At 68.2% G+C, this 20,988-nt stretch overlaps 1 protein-coding gene across 5 annotated transcripts; it reads left to right on the top strand.

Annotated features, from left to right (window-relative positions):
* The first annotated feature begins 1,714 nt into the window (after positions 1 to 1,714).
* Positions 1,715 to 20,773, top strand: TEAD3 (TEA domain transcription factor 3). Of its 5 annotated transcripts, XM_064498302.1 has the most exons (14): positions 1,715 to 1,844; positions 8,083 to 8,336; positions 11,408 to 11,472; positions 13,236 to 13,298; positions 13,430 to 13,492; positions 15,725 to 15,736; positions 15,998 to 16,135; positions 16,328 to 16,371; positions 16,478 to 16,539; positions 16,906 to 17,039; positions 17,304 to 17,477; positions 17,653 to 17,793; positions 18,277 to 18,429; positions 18,557 to 20,773. In XM_064498302.1, exons 2-14 carry the CDS (start codon positions 8,201 to 8,203, stop codon positions 18,668 to 18,670), a joined length of 1,299 nt encoding a protein of 432 aa, XP_064354372.1. In that variant the 5' UTR covers positions 1,715 to 1,844; positions 8,083 to 8,200; the 3' UTR covers positions 18,671 to 20,773. The 5 variants fall into 5 exon arrangements, with proteins under 5 accessions (XP_064354372.1, XP_064354373.1, XP_064354374.1 ...); XM_064498303.1 differs by lacking the exon at positions 15,725 to 15,736; XM_064498304.1 differs by lacking the exon at positions 13,430 to 13,492.
* The last annotated feature ends 215 nt before the right edge of the window (positions 20,774 to 20,988 follow it).

The raw sequence follows: 20,988 nt of genomic DNA on the forward strand, positions 1-20,988 counted from the left end.
AACGAACGCTGCGAAGGGCCCTTGGAGAATAGCAGCCATTTTGCTGCAGTTCTCGGGCCAGATCCTGACGGCCAGCGCCAGGCCGAGGGAGGGGGAATGCGACGCCGCTTTATTAATCACAGGAGCCTGCTGCAAGCGCCGGACGCCGCGGAGCGCGGTGCTTCGGAGGCTGCCGCGCTGGCTGTCCCGGCCCCGACCCCTCGAACGGAGCGGAGTTGGGCAGGAAAAGCGGAAAGCCGCATTTCGGCGAGGGCTGGGATGCTACCGCCCGGCGGGTGGCTCACGGGAAATGACCGTGGCCTTGCTCCGAGCTGGTTTTCCCCTGGGAAATTGAAACTGCGTGGGCTTAAATCCCCTTCCCGGGCACCGTGGGATGGGGACGGGTGTGCGGGAGAGATGGAGAATGTGGAGGCTGGTGGGGTGTGCAGAGGGGGATGAAGGCCATGAGGATGGGGATGAGGGCGTGAGACTGGGGATGAGGGTGTGTGGAGGAGGATGAGGCCAGAGGATGGGGATGAAGGCCATGAGGATGGAGCTGAGGGCGTGAGATTGGGGAGGAGGACGTATAGAGAAGGATGAGGCCATGAGGATGGGGATGAGGGCGTGAGGGTGGGGATGAAGGTGTGAAGATGGGGACAAGGGTGTGTGGAGGGGGATGAGGGTGTGTGGAGGGGGATGAAGGCATGAGGATGGGAATGAGGGTGTGCAGTGGGGATGAAGAGGAAGATGAGGCCATGAGGATGGGGATGAAGGCGTTAGGACGGGGATGAAGGTGTGAAGATGGGGACAAGGGTGTGTGGAGGGGGATGAGGGTGTGTGGAGGGGGATGAAGGCATGAGGATGGGAATGAGGGTGTGCAGTGGGGATGAAGAGGAAGATGAGGGTGTGTGGAGGGGGATGAAGGCGTTAGGACGGGGATGAAGGCATGCAGACGGGGACAAGGGTGTGTGGAGGCGGATGAAGGCCATGGGGATGAGGGCGTGAGGATGGGGATGAGGGCACGCAGAGAAGGACGAGGCCATGAGGATGGGGATGAGGGCGTGAGGGCAGGGATGGAGGTGTGAGGATGGGGACAAGGGTGTGTGGAGGGGGATGAGGGTGTGTGGCGGGGATGAAGGTACGACGATGGGGACGAGGGTGTGTGGAGGGGGATAATGAGGAAGACGAGGGTGTGTGGAGGCAGATGATGGTGACAGGACGGGGATGAAGGCACGCGGATGGGGACGAGGGTGTGCAGAGGGGGATGCCGGCAGGCTGGGGCCAGGCGACGGGGCAGGAGCCACCCCAAGGCCGGGGCTGCGTCCCGCCAGGGCAGCGCGGTTCGCTGGGGGCCGGGGGGGAGCCTGCGGGCCGGACGAGGAGGAGGAGGAGGAGGAGGAGGAGGAGGAGGAGGAGGAAGGCTCCTAGAGGGCGCTGCCGGAGCCGGGGCCGAGCCGGGCCGGGCTCCAAGGCCGGGCTGGGAGGCGGCGTGCGGGGCAGCCCGCGGCGGTGCCACCGCGTCGCCCTTCCCGGCGCCGGGCACCGACCCCGCGCGGCTCCCCGCGCCCGGGCGGCGGAGGGTAACGCCGGGGGCCGGCGGGGCCGGGCCGGGCCGGGCCGGCGGCGGGAGGCAGGGCCGGGGGAGGGCGGGCAGCGCCGGCCCGGCCCCGCCGCCTCCTGATTGACTCCCAACTTTCTGCTCCTCCCTTGCATAAACTTTCCCGTCGCTGCGCCTGGCTCCGTGCGCGGACTCCGGAGCCAGCCGCGCTCCCGCATTCCTGCCGCCTCCCGCCGCCCGGCCCGGCCCGGCCCCGGCCCCGCTCCCGGCCCCGCCGCCGGCCCCGCGCCTCCGCAGCGCGCAGCAGGTACGTGCCCGGCCCGGCCCGGCCCGGCCCGGCCCGGCCGCTCCCGGCCCTTCCCCGCCTGCCGCCGCCCTCGGCGGGGCCCCGCGCGGCAGCCCGGGCTGCTCCCCGCCGCCGCCACCACCGAGCGCCGGCCCCGCCGGGGCAGCGCCCCCCCCGCGTCCCCCCCCTCGGGGCCGCCCTTCGCCGCGGCGGGGGGCGCACCGGGGGGGGGGGGGGGCTCCCCGCTCCGCCTCCTCCGGCGCTCCCGGCGCTTCCAGGTTCGAGCCCGACCGGGGCTGCTCGGCGCCGCCTCGCCGCTCCGCTCCCCACCGCCGCGGCCCCGTGTATACATCCATCCATCCATCCATATGTGTGTCTGTACGTGTGTGCGTGTCCCCCCCCCCGGGACTTTGGATCTCTGGGGCTGGCGGCGGCCCGCAGGGTTACAAAGAGGCCTTGTGCGCCCTGCGTGCCCGCCGTCGGGGCAGGCACGGCGCGGACATGATGCCTTACGTAAACCGCCCCGTCGGGCCGGGCGAAGCGCGAAGGCGGGGGGCCGCGGTGGTCCCCTCCCGCCCCGGGGTCCCCTCCCGCCCGCCCGCCGACCGTCCCCGCAACGCCTCGCGCCTCGTCACGGGGCGCATCGCTGGCTCGCCGGCAATTAGGGGTGTAATTTCCAGCGGTGCGTCATCTGTATTATTATTATTATTTTATTTTTGCACCCTCCTTGTTGGGTTTGTTGTTGTGTTGTTGCTTTGTCTTTGCTTTTTTTTTTTTTTTTTTTCCCCTCTCGATTCGGAAGGAAAAGTCGCGCCCAGCCCTCGCGGTGCCGCCCGGCCCCGGCCCCGCGCGAAGCCTTCGGCCCGAGGCAGAAGCCGGCCGGCGACGGCGCGTCGGGGCGAGCCGGGGCCGGGCCGCCGTCCCCCCGCGGCCGGAGCGATAATCTCCTGGTGTCAGGCGCGGCGGGGTATTTTTGGGCTCCGGCGTCCTTCCTCCCCTCCTATCGCTTTACCGGGACGTGTGCGCCGTGAGTCAGGGATTTCACGCCGCTCGCCGGGCCGGGGGCCCCTCCGCGCCCGCCGCTTCCCGACGGTGCCGTCGCGGCACCCCGGGACAAGGGGGACGGCGGCCCGGCTCCGGGGCCGCGCTCCCGCCGCCGCTGGCACCGGCCCGACTTTAATAACAAAAATAACCCTTCGAAAGCGGCTGCGATTCGGGTGTGAAACCGAGCGGCTGCCCAAGCGGTTTCCCTGCCGTCGCTCCCGGCTTCGGGAATGGCAGTGCCTGGTGGATTCGGACCTGCCGAGCCCTCCCGGGGCCGGGATCCTCCTGCGCGGATGCACCGCAGGCAGCACAGCGGCTCCCCAAAAAAGTCAACCAACTTTTCCCTCTCTTTTTTTTCCTCTTTTTCTTACAAAAACCTCGAAGATGGTTGCAAACGAGTCGCTGCCCAATGGCCGCGTCGCCCGGAGCACCTCGGACGCCGCGGCAGGGCCGGCCGTGCCCGGGGTTTTCCCGCCGCCGGGCCACACTTCCCGCCCGGCGCCCGCTCTCCGGGACGGCAGCCGCGGCGCGGGGGTGTCGGGGACGGCCGCGGGCGCTCTTGTGAAACGCTCCGGGCCGCGCGCGGCGGGGCGGCCGCCTGCCTCCGCTTCCCCGGCGCCTCCGTGTTACCCGTCTGTAAAATGGGAGCAACGTGCCGCGGCTCGCTCGCGCTGCCGAAGGCCCTTTCCCGGGGCAGCCGCGGCGATGCGCCCGCTCGGCGTCCCGGGACCCGGAGGAGCGGGAAGGTCGGCGGTGCTGAGCGACGCTTGGCCGGTGAATCCCCCCGCCGGCGGCAGCGACGGTGGCTCCGGCCCTGAACGCGAGCTGGAAACGTTCGCTTGCAGGTGGCCCGGGGCCGCGGGCGCGACGGGAGCGACGGAGGCGGCCGGAGGATCCCCTTCCCCCTCGCCTCCCGGAGAATCGATACAAAGCCGGAGCATGTGTTGGCAGAGCTCCCCGCGTCTTGGCGGGGGGGACGGGGACGGGACGGCAGAGCTGGATCTAATTTTAGGAGCTGGGCAGAGCCGAGCAGGAAGCGAGCGGCAGGAGGAACGGCTCGCGCCCGCCAGCCCCGGCCGGGATTTAGGGGGAGCGCCGGGAGCCGGGACCCCGGATCTGCCGTGGGACGGGCGCCGGAGCAGGGCCTGTTTCGGGAGCCCGGTGGGGGAAATACCCGCCGGCGGCAGGGCCGTGCCCCGTTTTGGGAACGCCATCCCGCACGCCGCCGCGCCAGGCCTCCCGCGTTCCCGGCCAGGCCGCGCTCCGGCCCCTCGCCGCCCCGTGCCTCGGTTTCCCCGTCGGCACGACTCGGCCCCGCGCGGGGACCCTCGCCCGGCAGCGCCAGGCCTCGCCGTCTCCTCGCGACTGTCTCCTCCTCGCTCCTCGTAAAATTAGATCCAGCTGTTCCCAATAGCCGCTGACTTCTCTCCGGAAGATGTGCGCAGCTCCGAGAGCCGGAGCGGCGCGAGTGGAGGATGGGCCGCCGCGCTCGTGCCAGCTCCCGCGCAGGCAGCCCGGCTCCCCCGGCCGCGGCAGCGTGCCGAAGCGGGGCGAGGAGGGAGCGGCCCCGAGCCGGGCACCTCTGCTCGCTCCCTTGCAGCGGGGCGACGACGGCCGCGGGGCGATGAAGGCCACGTGCCGCTTCCGCGACGTCCCGTGTCCGTCCGTCCGTCCCCGCGCCCGGGTTTCGGCCCCCGGGCGCAGCTGCTCCCCGCGCAGCGTTGGGTTTCGCGGGGGCGGAGGCGGCCGGGGGCGGGTGCGAAACGCGCCAAGGCCTTCCTCCTCCTCCTCTTCCTCCCCGCCGGGAGAAACGGGGGCCGCGTGCCCCCCTGTGCGTGCCAGCTCTGCCCCGAGCCCCGGCAAGCGGGATGCTCCGGCTTCCCCGCGGAGCGGCACCGGGTTTGGGGCGCGCGGCCCCTTGGGTGCCCGGCGGGTGCCACGGGTGCCCGGCGGGCGGCTCCGGCCCCGCTGCCTGCAGCCGGCTCGTTTCATAACCCGGAGAGCAATTAGGGCTGTCAGGGCTTTCTATTTACGCGCCGCGCGGTGCAACGCCCCGGCCCGGCCGCGAGGGCGGGAGGGAGGGAATTGGGCCAGGGAGCGGAGTCGGGGCGAGGTGTCCGTCCGTCCAAGGTGTCCGTCCGTCCATCTGTCCGCTGCGACGGCCGGGCGGGAGGTTGGAGCAGGCGCGTCTTGGTCCTTCCCTAGCCATGCGCCCGTCTCCCGCCCGGCCGGCGACGGAGGGGCAGGAGGGGACCCGCCGCCCGTGCCGGGGGGATTTGCACGACTCCCTTCCCTCCTCCGTGCCCCCGTTTTTTTCCCCGTGCGTACGAGGCCCAATCGTGCCCCAGCCGGAGGCAGCAGCCCCGCGCCGGCCCCGAGCATCCCGCGGGCGAGGACCAGTGCTGCCGGGGACGCCGGGGGCTGGCGGGCGCCCCGCTCCCCTGGCAGCGCCGCGGACCCCGGTGGGCTGCTGCCACGTGGCCTCCTGCGGTTTCCCCGCTCCGATTGCTTCCTGAGCGCCGCGCCAAGCCGGAAGGGACAGGAAGCGATAGAGGAAAGGAAATTAGTCAGGCCGTCTCGCGGGGAGCCGCCGGGACGGGAGGCGCCGGGGCCGCGTGAGCCCGGGACGGGAGGGAGCCGGGGCGGCCGAGCAGCGCTCCGGAGCTGGGAACACCTTCCCGCTCGGGTGCAACCGGAGCGCTCGCGCTGCTGCCCGCCTCCCTCCCGGCATCGGGGTGACGGTGGGGGGCTGCAAAAAGCACGTCGCCCCCCCGGCGCTTGACTTATTGCAGAAAGCGCCACGGGATGCTGCGTGGGCTCGACACCCCGGCGAGGTGCCACCCGCCTCCCTGGGTGCTATAAATGCCCGTCGGCCGCTGCACCCATGGGGGCCGGGCGCCCCTTCCCGAGCATCCCCTTTCCTGGGCGATGCCGGGGCCGCGGGCAGCTTCCCGGGCACCGATCCCTGGGGATCTGCAAGGGAGCAGCGCCGAGGCGCTCGGCACCAGCGCGGGGAGGCCGGGCCGGCTGCGGAGGTGGGGGCACGGGGTTGCCGGGCCTGGCAGGGGGTCCGGGCGCCGCGGCGGGGCAGGATGAGGCCGTGGCCCCGCACGGCGGGGCGGCGCTTTGGTGGCGGCGCGGGCGAGCGGCTCGGCGCCGCGCTGCGCCCGTCCTGCCCGGGCTTGTCGCTGAACTTTTATCCTTTCGCCACGGGGTCCGGGCGGGGGAAGGAGGCCGCCTCGGCCGCCCACGGCGGGGGCGGCGGGCAGCCGGCTCGCGCCTCCCCCCCGCCCCGGTACCGCCGCCCCGGAGCATCCTCCGCGCCGCGCACCCCGAGGCCGCCGGGGTTTTGGGCGCTCGGCCCGGGGGCTTCGGCCCGGCCGGCGGCAGGGCGGCGTCGACGTGTTTTGGGGAGGCCGGTCGCCTCTCCGCCCCGCTCGGGTCGGGCAGGCCGATACCTCCGAAGCCGGTCCGGCCCGGCCGGTTCCCTAATTGCCGGGGTCGGGGCTGTTTTGCAAGGCCTGGGTGGAGCGGCCTACGTCAAGCGGGGCCCGGCGCCGGCCCTGCCTGCAGGAAACGCAACGCCGGGGCCTGGCGAGAAGCAGGTTTGGGGAAGGAGGAGTTTCGGCCTCACACCTTGGCCCTGCCGTGCCGCCGCCTCGCCGCGCTGCCCCGTGCCGCGGCCGGGAGCGAGGGGGTGGCACGGCCCCCCGGCACCGCGGCCTCCCGTCCTGCCCGGGGAAGGGGCCCCGGACGCCCCGCTCGGGGGGCTCGGGGGGGCCGCGCGGCCGGCCGTCCCCGCCATCCCGCCCCGCCGGCTGGCTCCGGCGATCCAGTTCTCCTTATTTGGCCACGGCGGCTCTGCGAGAGGGGGGAGCCGGGAAGGGGGGCCGGCGGGCTGACATCACGGCCGGGAGACGGAGCAGGAGCAGGAGGAGGAGGAGGAGGAGGAGGAGGAGGAGGAGGGGGGGGGAAAGTTTCTTTTAAAAAAAAAAAAAAAAAAAAAAGCGGCAGGCCTCGCGGCGCTCGAGCCAGCGGGCTGCTGCAGTTCCTTTAAAAGGAGATGTCTGCGCCGGAGACCTTTGTACGCTCCCAGCCCGCCCGGGAAGCGCCCCGGCCGCGGCAGGCACCTCTCCGCTCCCCGCCGCCGGCAGCTGCCGCCAAACGTGTTGCAAAACGCTGCCCCGGGCCCGGGGGGGCGGCGGGGGCGGCCCCGGGGGCGTCGCAGCGGCGGCCGGAGGTGCCGGGGCGGCCGGCGGGCACCTGGTTCCCGGGCAGGGAGCGGGGCGGGAGCCGCCGAGGTCTCTGCGTTGGGGCCTTCGAGCCCTGGTCGCTGCCGCCCGCCGGTGCCCCGCGGCGATCTGGGCTGGGCTGTGTGTACCCTACCCAAACCTGGCTGTACCCTACCCAAACCTGGCTGTATCCTACCCAAACCTGGGCTGGGCTGTGTTTATCCTACCCAAATTTGGCTGTACCCTACCCAAACCTGGCTGTATCCTACCCAAACCTGGGCTGGGCTGTGTGTACTCTACCCAAACCTGGCTGTACCCTACCCAAATCTGGCTGTATCCTACCCAAATCTGGGCTGGGCTGTGTGTACCCTACCCAAACCTGGCTGTACCCTACCCAAATCTGGGCTGGGCTGTGTGTACCCTACCCAAACCTGGCGGTATCCTACCCAAACCTGGCTGTATCCTACCCAAACCTGGGCTGGGCTGTGTGTACCCTACCCAAACCTGGCTTTGTCTTACCCAAATCTGGGCTGGGCTGTGTGTACCCTACCCAAACCTGACTCTATCCTACCCAAACCTGACTCTATTCTACCCAAACCTGGCTGAATCTTACCCAAACCTGGGCTGGGCTATGTGTATCCTACCCAAATCTGGCTGTACCCTACCCAAACCTGGCTGTATCCTACCCAAACCTGGGCTGGGCTGTGTGTATCCTACCCAAACCTGGTTCTATCCTACCCAAACCTGGGCTGGGCTGTTTCCTGCCCCCGTTTTCCTCGGGATGTGTCAGCCCTGGATGGCAGGTCACTCGGAGGCTTGGCCCGGCCCGTTTTGGGGCAGAAAAGCCCGGCTCGGTGCCCACGGCAGGCGCGTGGGCCTCTCCCGGGTGGACACAGCTCCTGGGTGCGAGCGGGGTGCCGGAGCCGCGGGTGCACCGCGCACGGTGCCGGGTCTGACGGGTGCCCCCCCCCCTCTGCCGGCAGGTCGTCGCGTGTCGGTCGGGGCTCGGGCTCGGAGCCCAGGGCAGCCAGCACCATAGCGTCCAACAGCTGGAACGCCAGCGGCAGCCCCGGGGAGGGGCGGGAAGATGGCCAGGACGGCATGGACAAGAGTCTGGACAACGACGCCGAGGGCGTGTGGAGCCCGGACATCGAGCAGAGCTTCCAGGAGGCGCTGGCCATCTACCCGCCCTGCGGCCGGCGGAAAATCATCCTCTCCGATGAGGGCAAGATGTACGGTGAGTGGCGGCGGGGGGCACCGGGCCGCGGGAATTGCCTGGTTTTTGCTCCCGGCGACAGCATCCTCGCGGAGGACGGGACGGCCGGGCGAGCGGCACGGCGTTCCCGGGCGGCCGGGGCGCCTCCGAGCCGGAGCGATGCCCCTGCGGCGTTGCAAAGCGGGACGGCGGCCGGACCCCGGCGGTGCCGTCGCCTCCCTCCCTCCGCCGCTCCCTCCCTCCTTCCCTCCCTCCGTCTCTCGGCCCTGCCGGACCGACTGGTTTGGTGGAGCCGTCAGGCAGGGAGCAGGGAGCGGAGCGGGGCCCCGGCGCCCGGGCTTGGGCGTGAAGGCGGCTGCGCCTGGCCCCGCGCGCCGCTCATAAACAAAACACTTCCTTCTGCTCGCCGGGCTCCTCCGGCCCGTCCCCGCTCCCGCTCCCGTTCCCAAACTGCAGCTTGGCTCCCCTTCGCCATTCCCCGCATGGCCGGCAAATCCCGGCAGGGACTTCGGAGGCGTTGGCAGCTTTGCGAGCGCTGCCCTGCCCCGCGGAGCAGCCCGGGGCTGGCTGCTGCCTGGCCGCGTGGAATGAGTTTGCAAGGGCTCAGCCTGGTTTCTCGCAGTCGGTTTTCCCCAAACCCCTTGGTTTTCCCCAAATCCCGTGGTTTTCCTGGCTGGTTGCAGCAGGGAGGAGGCCGGGCCGGGCTCCTTTCCCTGCTGGGCCGCACTGGGGCGATGCACGGGGCGGATGGCTCAGCCGCGCGGTGACTTTGGGCTCGGCACGCGGGTGCTGCTGGAAACACCGGACGGGCAACACCGGGGGTGCCGGGAGGGGCACCGGGGCGGCGGGAGCCATCCGTCCCATTGCATCCCTGTGCCGGTGCCCTTGGAGGCGCCCGCGGAGGCCGAAGGCTGGCCGAGGGGGGCCGGGAGCCGTCCCCGGCATCGGCGGTGCCCCCGCGGGGGGGGTTGCGGTGGGCTGCCCGCGGGAGCGATGCCCCCGGGAGCCGCGGGGCCCCCCCGGCCGGGGCTGGCGGCCGAGGGAAGCGCAGGGCTTCCCAAGCGGGCGCATTTTTCGGATTTCTCCAGGAATAGCTGAAGTGCCGCTGGGAGCCTGGCCTCCGCTCAGCACACCCCGGCGCGCAGACCGGTTTTTCCAGCCTTTCGGAGACATCTGGCAGCCGCTTAAAGAGACAGCGGCCCCCGTCGCCTTTCATCTCCCGGCAGCCCTCCGCGGCGCCCGAACCAACGCCGCTCCGGCGGGCTGCGGGGCGGCCCGGGACCCCCGGCGCGCACGGGGCCGCGGCGCCTCGCTGCGGGGGAGCAGCCTCCAAAACGAGCCGCGCCACAGCGATTTTTTGCAAAGTGCTGGCCGGGCCTGGGTATCGCTGGGGGGTTTTTTGGGGGCTGGGGGTGCCCCGCGGCACGATGCCCTTGTGCCAATGCAGGCATCCCGCGAGGAAAGAAACACCCCAGCATCCCGCGGGAAAAATCCCACCCCAGCATCCCGCGGGAAAAAACCCGCCCCGGCATCCCACGGGAAAAGAAAAACCCGCCCCGGCATCCCGCGGGAAAAAAACCGCCCCGTGCTCGAGCTGCCCATGCAAACGCGGGGCGCCGGCTGCAAAATTCGCTTTCACCCGGTGCCAGGCTCGGGGACGGGTGCCAGGGTGGTGGCAGCCCCCCGAGCGGGGCAGGGGACGGCGGGCGCGTGCCCGGGTGCCCTGGGAGCAGGTGGCCGCCGGGACGCCCCGGTGCCGCTCGCCGGCCGCCGGCTCGTCCCCCGGGTTATTTTTAACGGGGCCCGTCCGACTGGTTCACGCGGTGGTGTCAGGGGAGAGGAATTTGGGGAATGCGGTAATTTGGAGGAGGCCGTGCCCTCGCCGAGGCGGTGGCACGGCTCCCGGTGAATCACCGGGACGCGGGGGGGACGCGGGGGCGCGGGGCAGCCCCCCGCGCATCCCGGCCGCCCGCGAGACCCCTGCCCGTAGCCGGGGCATCCCTCCGAGGCCGCTCCGGTGCGGCCGCGGGAATAGGCGCTGGGTTTGCCGGGAGCAGGCGCTGCCGTGCGGTACCCGCCGCCACGGTGGTGGCCGCGAGCCCTTTGCACCGCGGGGGCGGCCCGGAGGGGCTAGCGGGGCCGCCTGGGGGTCCCGGGGGGCCGCGAGGGGGGCCGGCACGGGGAGCCCGGGGCCCCGGCAGCCCCGGTGGCACCTGGCCCTGTCCGTTCCCGCGCCGCGAGCGGGACCGCAAGGCGGGGGGGACCCATCCGCCACGTCCCCCGCCCCAGCCCGGAGCGCCCAGTTGCTCCGGGGGCCGGGTGGGGGCCGGCCAGGGTGGGGGTTATTTTTTAAGATTTTTTTTTTTCTTTTTAAAGCCGAAACCCGCTCCAAGGGCATTTCGACAAGTTCCAACCACGACCATCTGGTCCATTAAAATAAATCTGGCGTGCCTGGCCGCCCCCGTGCGCGGGGGGCGCGGCGGCGGGGGGACGGGGCCCGCGGCCGGGAGAAGAAAGCTCCCAGCTGCTCTGACGTTTGAACGTAGATTGGCCACAGCTGGCCCGTAAAATGTGGTGCAAAAGCACTTCTGCTTCGAATTAGGGCCCAGGACATTAGGAAATACTGGTGGAAAGGCCAGCGCGGCTGCAAACGCTAGCGGGGGGCTGCTGGGGGGACCCAGACCCCCGCCCAGACCCCGTGGGAACCGCTGCAGGCAGCGGGTTGATTTTTCCCCGTTGCAAGCGTCCGTCCTGGCTGGGGTGGCATTTGGGGGGTCACGGCGTTTGGGGACACCCCCAGCCCCTGCGTGCCCCCCTTGCAGCACCCTGTTATTGCCCCCAGTGCCAGCAGCACCCCGGGGGGTGGCAGCTGCCAGGTGGGACCTGCTGCCACCGCCTCGTCCCCTCCGTCCACCGCGTTTTGTCCCCTCGGGCCGGACAGCCGTCAAGGCAGCGCCATCTCCCGGCAGAGCCGGCTTTGTTAGGCCTGGCTTCATTAGGGCCTGGCTTGGTTAGGGTGGGCTGGAGCGAGCCCCCGGGGGCACGGGGGGGCCCCGCTGCGTGGCCCTGACGGCGGCTTCGCTCTCGCCCAGGTCGCAATGAACTGATCGCCAGGTACATCAAGCTGCGCACGGGGAAGACGCGGACGAGAAAGCAGGTAAGGCTCGCTCTGCCTTTCGTCTCCACCGGGGAGGGGGGGAATCGGCTGCGGGGGGCCCGGCCCGGGGCCGGTTTTCGGGAGGGGGTAGCAGGTAAGGTGGCGGCGTGGTGGGCAGCGTGTTTCTGGCCAGCGTCACCGCGGCAAGGGCTGCCGGCGAGGACCGCTCCTCCTCCGTCCTTCATCCGCACCCGCTCCGCGCGAGGATCTTACCCCGGGAGCGGGTTCGCTCTGCCGTAATTACCTTCAAACTGGTGTTTTCCCGTCCGGGAACGCCTGCGATCCTGCCGGGGTCGGAGGGCTCTGCCGCAGGCGCGGGGCCCGCACGAAGGATGCTCTGCTGCCGGACCGGCAGCGGGGCCCGAGCATCGTCCCTTCGCGCTTGGAGGCCTCGGCTCGCGGAGCAGCCGTAGCTCGGGCAGCCCGTGTTTCACCAAGCTCCCTGCGCGGGTGTCCAGGCCCGCGCTTAAGCGGTTTTGTCCTCGGCCTGAGCCCTGGGGGGGTTTTTCTCTTTATAACGGAGCTGGATGTCCAGCTCTGGTGCTCGACGTCTCCATTGAAGCAGTGTGCGCGCGTGCGCATCGCTCTTTGCTTCTCCGTCTGCATCCAGAGACCTTTCCCACCTCTGCTCCTCACCGGCATGGGGAGAGCGGCTTTGTGCCCCGCACGCCGTGGGCGAGGCGCTCCCAAAATCCCTGGGCCGAAACCGAGCCGCCCCCGGAGGGCAGGCCATGGGGAGCCCCCCGAGTAAATCCGGAGCCCGGGATGGAGGGCGCGCGGCAGGGATGCCGGCAGTGCGGGGAGCGCCCGGTGGCAGTTCCCGCTGTTATCCGGCGGGATCGGGGTCGCATCCATCCCGGCTGCACACCCTCACTGTGTCCTTGTGCCGGAGACCAGGAGCAATTCCCCGCAGCCCGTTCATAACACGGCCGGTGGCTCTTCCCTCCTCGCCGCGTTGTCCCTAGCCTGGGAGCAGTGCCCGGCCGGCCGGAGCTGGGCTGCGTGTCCGGCAGACCCAGGCCTTTCCCAGAAGGATGTTGCCGGGCTGCTGCATGTTGCTCGCCCTCCCCACGGCAGGGCTTCAGGGCGGCAGGGCGTTCCCAGCTTCCTCGAACCCCTGGGATTGGGGTACCCTCATCCCTCCGGGCACAGGGAGGAGAAAATCCTTCCAGGACTGGTGTTGCAGAGAGAGGGACCGAGGCGGCATTTCGGAGAGGCTGAGACGGGCTCAGCCCGGGCTGGCCGCAGTCGTTGCACCGGGCTGGCACTGAGCAGGGCTTTATTTCTGCCGAAAAGCTTCACCTGGCCCCAGTGAAGCTCGGCCAGTGCTGGCGGAAGCGATGCTCGAAGGACGCGGAGGGACTTGGCTGTCCCTGCGCGGGCGCTCGCGGGAAAGGTGCCACATCCCGGCGGGCGCAGGGTCCCACGGGACGGCGCCGGGGGTTTCTCGGCTGTCTGGAAATCGGCCACTTTGTATACGGACCCTGTGCTTTGCGGAGCCCGGAGAGGAAAATCTCCGCTTGCCTTTCCCACCTCGTAATCTTGCAAAGGCTTCGCCCGGATCGGGGCGGCAGGTCCCCCTTTCTCTCCCTCTAGCTCCGCCGGCCCCCGGCTGCAGCACCGTCGGCGTCTCCAGGAGCATCGGCCGGCCCCGCCGGCCCCCCGCGCCGCGCGTCTCGGCCCCGGCGCGCTCTCGGGGCGCCGCAGGAACATGTCTTCATTCTCTCTGTGTTTTCCTTTCCGAACGGCTTGGCGGGCTCTAGGTGTCCAGCCACATACAGGTTCTAGCTCGGAAGAAGGTGCGGGAGTACCAGGTTGGCATCAAGGTACGTTGGAGCCCCTGCCCATGGGTCCGTGGCGGTGTTTCGATGAGCATGGGCAGCCCCTCTCCTTCCGCTCTCTTCCTCTGGTTGACGGCTCTGCTGTTCTCCCTCTCCTTCTGCTCTTCTCTCTGCAGGTCTCTAGCCACTTGCAGGTTCTAGCCCGGCGGAAATCTCGCGAGATTCAGTCCAAGCTGAAGGTACGCGCGTCCCCAGCTTCCTCGCCGCTCGCCCCGCGCTGACCACTAACGCCCTCAGCTCTGCCGTGTGCCGCTTTCTCGCCTTTTTATGTCTTTTCTCCCCGCTCCCGTGGCTCCTGGAACCAGATGTTTGCAAGCGGCGCCTTGGCGGGGAGGGACCGGGGCGCCCGGAGGGACAGGCGGCGGGATGCGGCGGCGGGATGCTCGTCCGCTGCGGACGCTGCCGGAGCTGGCGGCTCCCTGCCTGTGGCATCCCCCGCGTCCTCGGCGTGGGGACACCCTCCGTTTGCCTGGATGGGGGCTCAGCCCTATTGCAACGGGGGGGTTAAGCCCTCCCCGCCGCCACTCGCGTGCCGTACGCGGGACCCCCGCTGCTCCGGGCTGCCGGGGTTTCCCCAGGGAGGACCGGCCGCGGAGCGAGCAGAGGTCCAGCCCCGAGCGGGGAGGACCGAGGCGCCGGCATGGCCCTGCCAAAGCCAGGCTGGCCGAGAGCCCCGGCGCCGGCGGCACAAGCAGTGGCTCCCGGGAGAGATGCTCGGACGTGGCGGCGGCCGGGTGGGATGCCCGGATGCCTGGTGCCATCCGGGGACAGGCCGCAGTTCCAGGGGCCAAGGGAGCCGAGCGAGGAAAAACTGGATCGTCCTCTCTTCTCTGGTTGCTTCTCTTTCTGTCCTTCCCTCTTTTAACTGGAGATGGACTAACCTTTCCGTAGCCGCTTCCCACCGTTCCCGGTTTTGTTTGGGGGGGGGGGGGCAGCGGGAGGGCACGGGCAGGTTCGGAGACGCCGCCGAGGGACCGAACCCTCCGCAACCCGTGTGCCGGGTCGGACCGGGCTGGCGGCCCCGGTGCTCCCGCCTCGGCCCAGCACCGTTAACCGGGAGCATCTCCCAGGCTGCTCCGGACAGGACCTGCTTCCCTGCGCCTGGCAGAGGCTCCGGGAGCCCTAAAAGCTTTTTAGCCCCCTCCATTCGCGATGGCCGCAAAGTCGCCTCTCCCAGCGCTTTTTTGGCAAGGCCTGGTCGGTCCCGGAGGCTTGGCGGTGCCGGTGCACCGGGATGGGGGCCCCGGGGGCCGCTCCTGCGCCCGGGCTGATTTGCGGCGAGGAGCCAGGAGAGGGCACCCGAAATGGTTTCGGGAGGCTCCTCTGGGTTTGTAGGTCCACAAACTGCTCAGACCCGGATGAGGGGCAGGCGGGCCAGGAGCGGCCCGGGAAGGCCTTTCCGCACCGGGCCCCCCTAAGGGATGCGGCTTGCAGGGTCTCGGGGAAGCCAAAGCCAGCGAGGAGCCCCGAAAGGGGCAGGTGGAGGGGGACCGAGGCCAGCGGTGGCTCTTCTGGCGCTGATCCCAGCCCAGGGCATCCCTGGACGTAAAGTGTCATTTCCCAGCTGTTTTGGGGGGCAAATCTGGAGCAGAGAGCGCTGTGCTCCCATCCAGCACGGCACCACTTGCCCTGTGCGACTGAAACTCCCTTGCTGGAGCGTTTCCTTAATTTTTTGAGACACAGTCACGTGCCGCTGAGCTGCTCGTCCTCCCGGCGTGTGCCTGCTTGCAGAGCCCCGATACTCCCCGCCCTGCCAGCAAATGCTATTGATCTGTAAAATGCAGAGTCCTGCTGCGCCGCGGGCGCGGAGCAATTACCCCATTGATCCCTGAGGCTCTCCAGAGGGAGAGCAGGGGGTGGGGGGCAGGTGTGGGCATGCAGGGTGCACGGGGCGGCTGGGGGAGCGCCCCCGCCCCGGGCGAGACCTCGGTGCCCGATGGCCCCGGTGAGCTTAGCTCCACGGCAAAAGCAAAAAGAAAGGAAAAAACACCCTGTTTTGGAGTCCCATCTCGTAGAAATGCACAGGCAGCTTAGGAGAGGGTCTGTGCCCCGGCACTGCCTTCGGGTGCCGATAGGGGAGTTTGTGCAAGTATTCCCGTGCCGCGGGGATGCACGGCCCCTTCCCCGGCTCCCGGCACAGCAGCAGCCCCTTCCACCCCTTCTTTCCACCTCCCTGTTGGAAATTTTTGAGGAAAGGTCTTCAAGGCCATGAATAAGGCAGTGGAGCGGCTCGGGTTGCTCTGCGTGTTCGCCCGAGCCCGGCGACCCCCTCGAGGAGCCGGGGCCGCTTCCTTAGCAGGGAGAGAGGGGCTTCGTTCCCCAAACTGGGCTCCATGCGTGGTGGGGGGGGTTGTGGACGCCGCGGCTCCCGCGATGCTCTAACCATTTCCTTTCCTCTCTTTTGCATACAGGCCATGAACTTGGTAAGTTGGCTTCGTGTTTGCGGCTCCCTTATTTGCCCCCCGGCGCCGGGCAGCTCGTGCCCGGCAAGATCGAAGGGTCAATACGGGGGGGGTTGGGTCCCCTCGGCGCCCCGGCCCCTTTGCTGGGCTGCACCGCCGGGTCCGCGCGTTGCAGAAGCCGCTGGGAGCGCTCGGATGAGGGGGGTGTCGGGGGTGTCCGTCAGTCCGTCCGGCTCCCTGCGTAACCTCCGTGTCTCTCCTCTCCCGCTTTCCCCCCCGTAGGACCAGGTCTCGAAGGACAAGGCGCTGCAGAGCATGGCTTCCATGTCCTCCGCGCAGATCGTCTCGGCCAGCGTCCTGCAGAACAAGCTCAGTCCCCCTCCTCCTCTTCCTCAGGCTGTCTTCTCTGCTGCCCCCAGGGTGAGGGCTCGCCGCCGCGGGGGGGGGGACGGAGAGGCCGGGGGGGTCCGCCAGCTCCGGGGCCGTGGAGGTGGCACCGGGACAGCTGCCTTTCCCGGAGGAAGAGGCGGGCGGGAGGAAGGGCTGGGGCCAGGGCCCTTGCGCCGGGGCACGCTGCACGCTCCTGACTCTTCCCTGTGCTGTTTCCCGCAGTTTTGGAGCGGGCCGATCCCCGGACAGCCTGGACCCTCTCAGGAGTGAGTACCGAGCCCCCCCCGAAGCCCGGGCTGCCCGCCCCCGGCAGCTCCTCGCCCTCGCGCAGGGCTGGAGGCTCCTCGCCTGACGCCGCACTCTCTTTTTCAGCATTAAACCGTTTGCACAGCCAGCTTACCCCATCCAGCCGCCCATGCCTCCGTCGCTCGCCAGTAAGTGCCGTCCCCCCCGCGCCCCAAAACGGTGCTGGGGCCGCCCCGGGGTGGCTTCCTTCCCTCTTCCCCGTGCTGCCCTCCCTGCCGGGTCCCCTGCCCACCCCGGCCGGGATAAAAGGCTGTGCTTAAACCGGACAGGAGCCCCGCTTAGCTCTGCTTCGGGAGCTGGACCACTTCTCCCAGCAGGGACTGTCCCGACTCGGCCTGTCTGCCGAGGAGCAGGGCCAGCACGTGCCGTGTTTTGGCTATGAAACAAGCGCCCGTGGGAAAGCAGCTGTCCTGGGGGACGCGGGAGCGTGGGGTGGGAAATGAGGAGAAGCCGAGCTTTGCTCTGGGCCCGGCTCACGGCTGCTGCTCCCCCAGGTTACGAGCCCTTGGCTCCGCTCCCACCAGCCGCCTCGGCCGTGCCCGTCTGGCAGGACCGCACCATCGCCTCCGCCAAGCTCCGGCTCCTCGAGTACTCCGCGTTCATGGAGGTGCCGCGGGACGCCGAAACGGTGAGAGTCCCCTCGTGGTCCCCAGCCCCGCTCTGCTGCCTGCAGGGAGCTCGTCTGGGCTGGGAGACGGGGCAAAGTCCGGCAGGTCCCCATCCCTGCGCTTGGTAGCGCTGAGCATCCAAAAGCGAAAGCGCCCGTAGGAGCTGCGGGGTGACGGCAAGGCTGGAGAGATGCTGGAGGACACGTTGGGTCACTGTGCTCCTCCAGCACGGTGGCCTTGCTCTCACGCGCGGCTGACCCATCTCTTCCCCCCACCCCTTACAGTATAGCAAACACCTCTTTGTGCACATCGGCCAGACGAACCCGTCGTACAGCGATCCTCTGCTGGAGGCCGTAGACATCCGCCAGATCTATGACAAGTTCCCCGAGAAGAAAGGTGGCCTCAAGGAGCTCTACGAGCGAGGGCCCCAGAACTCCTTCTTCCTCGTCAAGTTCTGGGTAAGGTCCCCGTCCGGGGCACCAGGGCTCTTCCTCGAGCCGGGGGTGTCAAGCAGCCGTGCCTTCCCCCGGGACGCGGCTCGTTGCAGGCTGGGGCACCCCGCGCGCGTCCCCGGTAGGAGCTTGGTGCACTCGCTTGTAACGGGCTCTTTCTCCATCCTTTCGGGCACGCCAGGCGGATCTGAACAGCACTATCCAGGACGGGCCGGGGACTTTCTACGGCGTCAGCAGCCAGTACAGCAGTGCAGAGAATATGACCATCACGGTCTCCACCAAGGTGTGCTCCTTCGGGAAGCAGGTGGTGGAGAAAGTGGAGGTGAGTCCTTCCCCCCCGAGCATCATGGAAAGGTGGGAATTGGGTCTCCCGTGGGTCCCAGGGCAGCGTGGGAAGGCTAAAGGCCCAGAATGGAGGTGTAGGACAGCTGGGTGCCATGCCCAGGCCTGCACATGAGCCACTGCGTTACGTGGCTGTGAGTTAGTGCCCAGGGTCCTGGGCAACGTGCCCTAGGTGACCCTGCTTGAGTAGGAGGGTTGGACTAGATGATCTCCAGAGGTCCCTTCCAACCTCAACCATTCTGTGATTTCTTCTGTGGGCCATGTCATCTCCCTGAGTGGAGCGGAGAGGGTGTCTCCAAGATGTCCTAGTTGGCTCCCACACGTGTGAGCCTGTCTCCTGCAGTGTTTCCACGCCAGGGCCATCCCGGCGGAGCGCGTCAGGCGTGCTCTGCCGGTGCCGCGCTGCCCTTAGCCGTCGCCCGCTCCCGGGGCGGCTGCCTCACCACCTCGCTGTCCCTCGCAGACAGAGTACGCGCGGCTGGAGAACGGCCGGTTCGTCTACCGGATCCATCGGTCTCCCATGTGCGAGTACATGATCAACTTCATCCACAAACTCAAGCACCTCCCGGAGAAGTACATGATGAACAGCGTCCTGGAGAATTTCACCATCCTGCAGGTACCTCCTCTCCTTTCTCCTTGGTGCAGATGGAGCGGCTGCACCCGGGGCGATGCGGCCCCCCCAGCTAACGCCCGCCGCCCGTCGGCGTCGCCCCCCGCTAACCCGGCTCTGGCCTCTCTCGCAGGTTGTAACGAACAGGGATACCCAGGAAACCTTGCTCTGCATAGCCTTCGTCTTCGAGGTCTCCACCAGCGAGCACGGCGCCCAGCACCACGTGTACAAGTTGGTCAAGGACTAGGGGCCCCCTGGGCCAGGCGGGGGGCGCAGGGGAGGGAGGGGGCCGGGCAGACCAGCCGCCCGCACGCGTTGCCTCGTGAGAAACCCTTTGGAGAGAGGAGGAGGAGGAGGAGGAGGAGGAAGACAAACAAATAGCCAAAAAAGACTGACTTGCGATCACAGATGTTTTCTACTTAGGAACAGTTTCTTTTTTTTTAAATAAATAAAAAAAAAAAAAGAAGAACGGCAAAGGAACTGTACGGAGAGAGGAGGACCGTGCCCGGCGCTGGAAGGGGAAGGACCGGTCCCCGGCGCCGAGCGCGGGCTGCCGGGGCGGAGGATGAGGATGAGCCCTGCCTTGGGCCGGCCGCCGGGGCCCGAGGGGAGCGGCAGGAGCGCGGCCGGGCGGAGGGACTCGGAAAAAAGAGAGAAAAAGAGAAAAGTCGATGGCGGGGGGCATTGATACGTGCAAACTGTATATTTTTTTTAAGGCTCATTTTCCCCCATTTTTAAAAATTTAAGTGCTATTTAGTACTTTTTGGAAAAAAAAACACGTTTGCAATGGGACAGTGACCCTTTCCTGCGCCTCTGCGGGATCAGGGACCTGCTCCCCTTGTGCCGGCGACCGGGGAAGGTGGAAGAGCCGAGTTCGCCGGTTCGAATCCCGAGAGAGGCAGGAAGCGGCCGCCCGCGGAGGGAGGACGCGGGGACGGAGGAGGTGGCTTGTGCAGGGGAAGCGTTGGGATTTAGGGAGCGTGTTTCGGGTGGTCACGGCTGGTAGCCGGCTGCGTGCACGTGCTTTTGGGGAGGAAGCGCGGGGGGGTCAGAGCCTGACGTACCCCCGTCACAGCTTGTCGAGGTGGAAGGAGGAAAGAGCTGCAGTGGTGGATTTGCCTGTTTTAATTTGCGTCTGTAAATTTTCCGTCTTTTTCTCCCCCTTCTCCCTTTTTCGGCTTTTTCTGTATTGACAATTTTCCTGGTTTAAGTTTTTCCCTGCAGCAGCGCGCCCGGGAGAGGGGCTCGTGTGGGGAGGAGGTGTCGGGGCCCGGGGGGCCGGGCGGTGCAGAGCGGGGCACAGCGAGGGCAGGTCCTGGGCAGAGCATCCCCGCGAGCGGGATGCGGGAGGGGACGCGGAGGCAGAGAGCGGCGGCGCTTTGGGGCAGAGGGGGGCAGCACGGGGGGGGCACGGGGCCGCGGGGGCCAGAGCTGGACCTCTCGGTTCATGGGGGTTTCTCCGGCCGGGCTCTTGCCGGAGGGGAGCGACGGTGGTGGAGGTGCAGAGCCAAGTGCTGAGGGTGGCGGGGAGCATTTCTAGGGGTGCTGGAGCCCATGGTGGATATAGGCAGTGGTTTTTATATATATATATATATGTATATGTGTGTGTGTGGCTATAGGCTCGGTGCTATCGGGCAGCCTGCTGCAGAGCACTTTTGCAGCGAGCCCCTTTAGCATCTCCCCCCGCGGCCCCGTAGCTCAGGAACTGGCGCAGCCTCCGCAGCATCGCGGAGCCGGCGGCGCCCGCTGCCTTCTCTTATGTAGCATGTTCGTTTGTTGTTGGGTTTTTTTTTTTTCTTTCTTTCGTTCTTTCGTTTCACTCGCTGGTCTAAAACTCTGGGAATCCAAGCTCAAGCAGCCCCGTCCTCCCGCCGGCCTCGCCGCTGCCCCCGCGGAGCCAAACTCCTCTTTAACTGGACTGGTTTGCGCCTCCCTCCATCCCGCGCGGCCCCGGCCGAGGCCCCCGTGCACGGACGGGCTTTCGCCCGGCTCCCGGAGCCCCTTTCTCAGCCCCCCCCCAGCCCCTCCGTTCTCCTCCGGTGTATTTATGAATTTCACATGAAGTACTGTTTTATTTTTTTAAAGACTTTGTAAAGCTTACCAGGGTTACGATCACCATTTTTAGAGCTGTGTCAGTCCACAATGTTAAAAAATCCATTTTTTTATGTATTATATTTTTTGTGTATTTTTTTTTAATCCAGCTGTGATGGGTTGTATCATATATTTGTTGTGTTTACTGTATCTGTCCAACTTCAAAGCGAGGAGACTGTGGAGCTCCTGAGAAAACTACAGTCTGCTGAAAAAAAAAAAAAAAACCATTAAAATTATTTGATCATGGGTTGCTCAAGCAGCTCTGAAGTTCCTGTTTTTCATCCCTTGCGGCGCGCCGCGGCCGGCCCGGGAAGCCCCGGCGTTGGGCAACGCGTTGCCGTCACCCCGGCGCTCTCGCGTCGCGCATCCCGCTGCTCTGCCGGGGGCTGGACCCGTTTTGGGGAGATGCTCTGCCCATCCCGTCCCCTCGGGGCTGCAGCAGGGGAAGGGGCGTCCCTGTCCCCCGGGAAGGGC

Source organism: Dromaius novaehollandiae, chromosome 27 (assembly GCF_036370855.1).
Source record: "Dromaius novaehollandiae isolate bDroNov1 chromosome 27, bDroNov1.hap1, whole genome shotgun sequence".
Classification (NCBI taxonomy): domain Eukaryota; kingdom Metazoa; phylum Chordata; class Aves; order Casuariiformes; family Dromaiidae; genus Dromaius; species Dromaius novaehollandiae.